General features: G+C 42.3%; 1 protein-coding gene across 1 annotated transcript in view; it reads left to right on the top strand.

Moving 5' to 3' along the window:
• The window catches only part of LOC102197751 (gastrula zinc finger protein XlCGF42.1-like), a 3408-nt gene extending 2085 nt beyond the window's left edge, over positions 1 to 1323 (top strand). The window contains exon 3 of the mRNA XM_005755261.2: positions 6 to 1323. Within this exon, the coding sequence (XP_005755318.2) occupies positions 6 to 475 (470 nt within the window). The 3' untranslated portion in view covers positions 476 to 1323. The remainder of the gene's footprint in view (positions 1 to 5) is intronic.
• Positions 1324 to 3603: the final 2280 nt, after the last annotated feature.

The following is a 3603-nucleotide window of genomic DNA, read 5'->3' as shown; positions in this document are numbered from 1 at the left end:
CTTGAAATCACATCAGCTGATCCATACCGGTGTGAAACCATTCAGCTGTGATCAGTGTGGAAAGTCTTTTACTCAGATTGGTAACTTGAAATCACATCAGCTGATCCATACCGGTGTGAAACCATTTAGCTGTGATCAGTGTGGAAAGTCTTTTACACAGGTTAGTAGCTTGAAATCACATCAGCGGATCCACACCGGTGTGAAACCATTCAGCTGTGATCAGTGTGGGAAGACCTTTACTCATAGATCCAGCTTAAAAACACATCAGGTCGTCCACACTGAATTTAAAGCTTTCAACTGTGATCAGTGTGAAAAGTCTTTTACTCAAAAAGGTCACTTAGAGAGACATTATATGATCCATGTTGGAGTTAAATCATTTATCTGTGATCAGTGTGGAAAGTCTTTTACTGGGATTGATAGGTTAAAAATGCATCAGCGCATCCACAGTGGAGAGAAACCTTTCAGCCGCGACTAGTGTGGATAATCTTTTACTGGCATTTGTCACTTAAAATCACATCAGCTCATCCACTCTGGTACTAAAAAAATTGTATGTGGTCACTGTGGAAAGGCTTAAACTCAAAAGAAGGGCTTAAAATCACATCGGCTCATCCAGTATGGAGTTAAATCATTTGTATGTGATCAGTGTGGAAAGTCTTTCATCCATAACAAAAGTCTATTGAGGCATCAAAAGACCCACAAAGTGTCCTCCTGTGAGAAAAGGGGCAGACCAATGGGACATTACCCTGACGGGGTTCATTTGAACACAGTGGGAGAAACAGGAGTTTGAACAAAAGTTCTTCTGGATGCTGCGTCAAACTTAAAAAGCTTGAGATCAGGCCTCACAGAATTCAGCTTGTGTTCCATTTTGTTTCATGCATTTAATTGACTGGTGCATCTTTGTTGTCTTATATTTTGGCAAAAGTTTAGCAAGTTAAACTTCACTGGCTGTGTCCACAAACAGCATACAGACTTAACATTATTCCCATCTTCTGATAACAAGAAAAGGCTAAATGTCAGAACAGTTCACCTTCTGGGTCAAACTATCAGATCCGTTACTGTTTATTTGGCCATTCATCGTGAGGTAATTATCAGTGTCACTGCTGTGCCACTTCTGTTGCAGCTTACCAATGTGCAATGTGTTTTCATTGGTCCCTGTTGTCTTACAGGATGTGAGTCTGTTTTGATTCATGAAGAGACAAACCATGTTTTTTTTTATGTTGCACTGAAAATATTATTACTGTAAGTCGTAAATGTCTGTCATTTAACCAGGCAATATGTAAACACATTTACTTTATCCTATGAATAAAATGAATTAAGATGTAACGCATCTTTCTTATTGTCTGAAAAATTGCAGCCTGCGGTCCCAGCTGACTGTAACTTAGGTGTGGTGCCACCTTCTGGCAACACCATGGAGAATGTTTGTGGACCGTTTTGACCTTTTGATTCTTGTGTCTGGTCTTTTTGTGGGTCCCTATTCGCTTTAACAGCATCTCCAAGGATTTCAAACACAGATTCCTGCATCCTCAGGACATGTGGATTTGCTGAGGACACAATTTCTTTGAAGGAAGTACAGGAGATTAAAAGGATTTAATATAAAACACAGTAAAGATAAGGTTTATAGGGTATAATCAACGTAACGTTAAAGGAAAAAAGTAGGCACAATTGAAAAGACAGAAATTATTATAGTATATAGAGACTAGTTGGACAATGTAGAAGAAGCAATTGAAGTGAAAGAGAAGAAGATTGTTGGGTCTGTGTTTCCACAAGCCCCGCTAGTCTAGGGACTTATTCATCATGAGGAAAACAAGACAGTCAGCGATCGATCAATTTGCTTGCAAAGGAGGCCTCATCGGTATCTACCACAAAATGACCCCAAATCCGGCCTCCGCTTGCTGCCTTTTATTGCAAAAGCGCCTCCCACCGTAAACCCGCCAAATGGTTCTAAAACAAGACACTATGTGTCTGTATGTGTAAACATCTGTATGCATGTGCAAGAACGTGTGTGTGTGTGTGTGTGTGTGTGTGTGTGTGTGTGTGTGTGTGTGTGTGTGTGTGTGTGTGTCTGTATCCATGACTTCCTGCTCACCAAAAGGATCATAAAAGCAGGAAGCAACATCACAAGGAACAGATCTTCCAGAGAGAATGCATCTGCAATAAAACCTCCCCCAGCACAGAGGGTGGAGACGTGGTCAGGATCAAAGGACTGGCTTGATCCTATAGATTGAACTAAGACCTAACAAATTTAAGAAACACAATGACAACATTCAACAATTAGACTTAACAAAGATTTACAGTGGAGCAAAAAAGTATTTAGTCAGCCACCGATTGTGCAAGTTCCCCCACTTAAAATGATGACAGAGGTCAGTAATTTGCACCAGAGGTACACTTCAACTGTGAGAGACAGAATGTGAAAAAAAAATCCATGAATCCACATGGTAGGATTTGTAAAGAATTTATTCGTAAATTAGGGTGGAAAATAAGTGATTGGTGGTAATTGGTGGCAACAGTAGCAAGGCTGTTCATGCGGCCTCCCGCAGGTCCAGCAGCAGCAGCAAAACAGTTCAGGCAGCCTGCCACGGGTCCAGCAGCAGTGAAACAGTCTAGGCGGCCTGCTATGAGACCAGTGGCAGCAACGTTGCAGCTCAGGCAGTGACAACATAACAGCTCTGGTGGCTCTCAACAGCTCCTTAGCTGTTGGCCTGGAAAGTGGCCGGTGATTATGGGTCTTGGCTGATGGCTGGTGTTTTGCTGATAGACTTGGAAGCAGCGGTGCAGACTGTGCTGGATGAGGACACGGCCAATCTCAAAGCATACTTTTCTGTCTACAGTTTTGGTGAAAGTTGTCTACTTGCAGGCCCACCTTGATTTTAACAAGATCTCGGAAAAATTCCAATATATTTTTAAATCACTAAATTGCACTGAGACTGCACTTTTAAGGATTTTTAATTATATTCTTTTAACTTTGGAATCCGGCAGCTGTCATGTATTTAATATATATTGCCCCTGTTGCCCTGGCAACAGACTTTAGAAAGGAGAAGTAAAGAAAAGAGGAAGTTCAGTGCAGAGCTGCACTGGAAATCTGACACAAAGAAAGAGGAACTGAGTAAACTGAGGGTGTGTGTGTGACGTAGCCAAACTAGACACATACAGATTCATCTTATGATTTTTTCAGAGGTGTGGGTGCATGATAGCGCCTAACAGCTCCCCATTCCCGGGAATGCAAAATAAAGATCATTTTTTGAGTTAGACCACTTTGAGCCCGCCAAAAGAATGCAAGGAACCTAATTTAATACAGCCCTGCTGCCCTTTTATTGTTGGTCCTGTCAGCAGCTTTTGACACGTTCAACCATGACATCCTGCTAGAATTTCATCCTGGACTAAAAGGATGTGCCCTCCAGTGGTTTCTGCCCTACTTGTCAGGAAGGTCTTTTTACATTAATATTGGCCTGGGGGAGATATAGGAGAGGTGGAGGAAGATCTCAGCCTTGGTGTCTTTTGTCTTGTGTAGTCTGGAAGATGAGTTGATGACAGGTTGGTTGCAGTTTTCTCTGTGGTGGGGTCAGGTGGGCTGTCCCGGACTCTGTGGGGCCGGGCGGCGCTGCT

The sequence above is a fragment of the Pundamilia nyererei genome, unplaced genomic scaffold (assembly GCF_000239375.1).
Source record: "Pundamilia nyererei isolate P.nyererei 1_Seehausen unplaced genomic scaffold, PunNye1.0 scaffold01122, whole genome shotgun sequence".
In the NCBI taxonomy this organism is placed as follows: domain Eukaryota; kingdom Metazoa; phylum Chordata; class Actinopteri; order Cichliformes; family Cichlidae; genus Pundamilia; species Pundamilia nyererei.
Note: the sequence above shows the minus strand (reverse complement) of the source record. Positions and strands in the feature narration are given on the sequence as shown.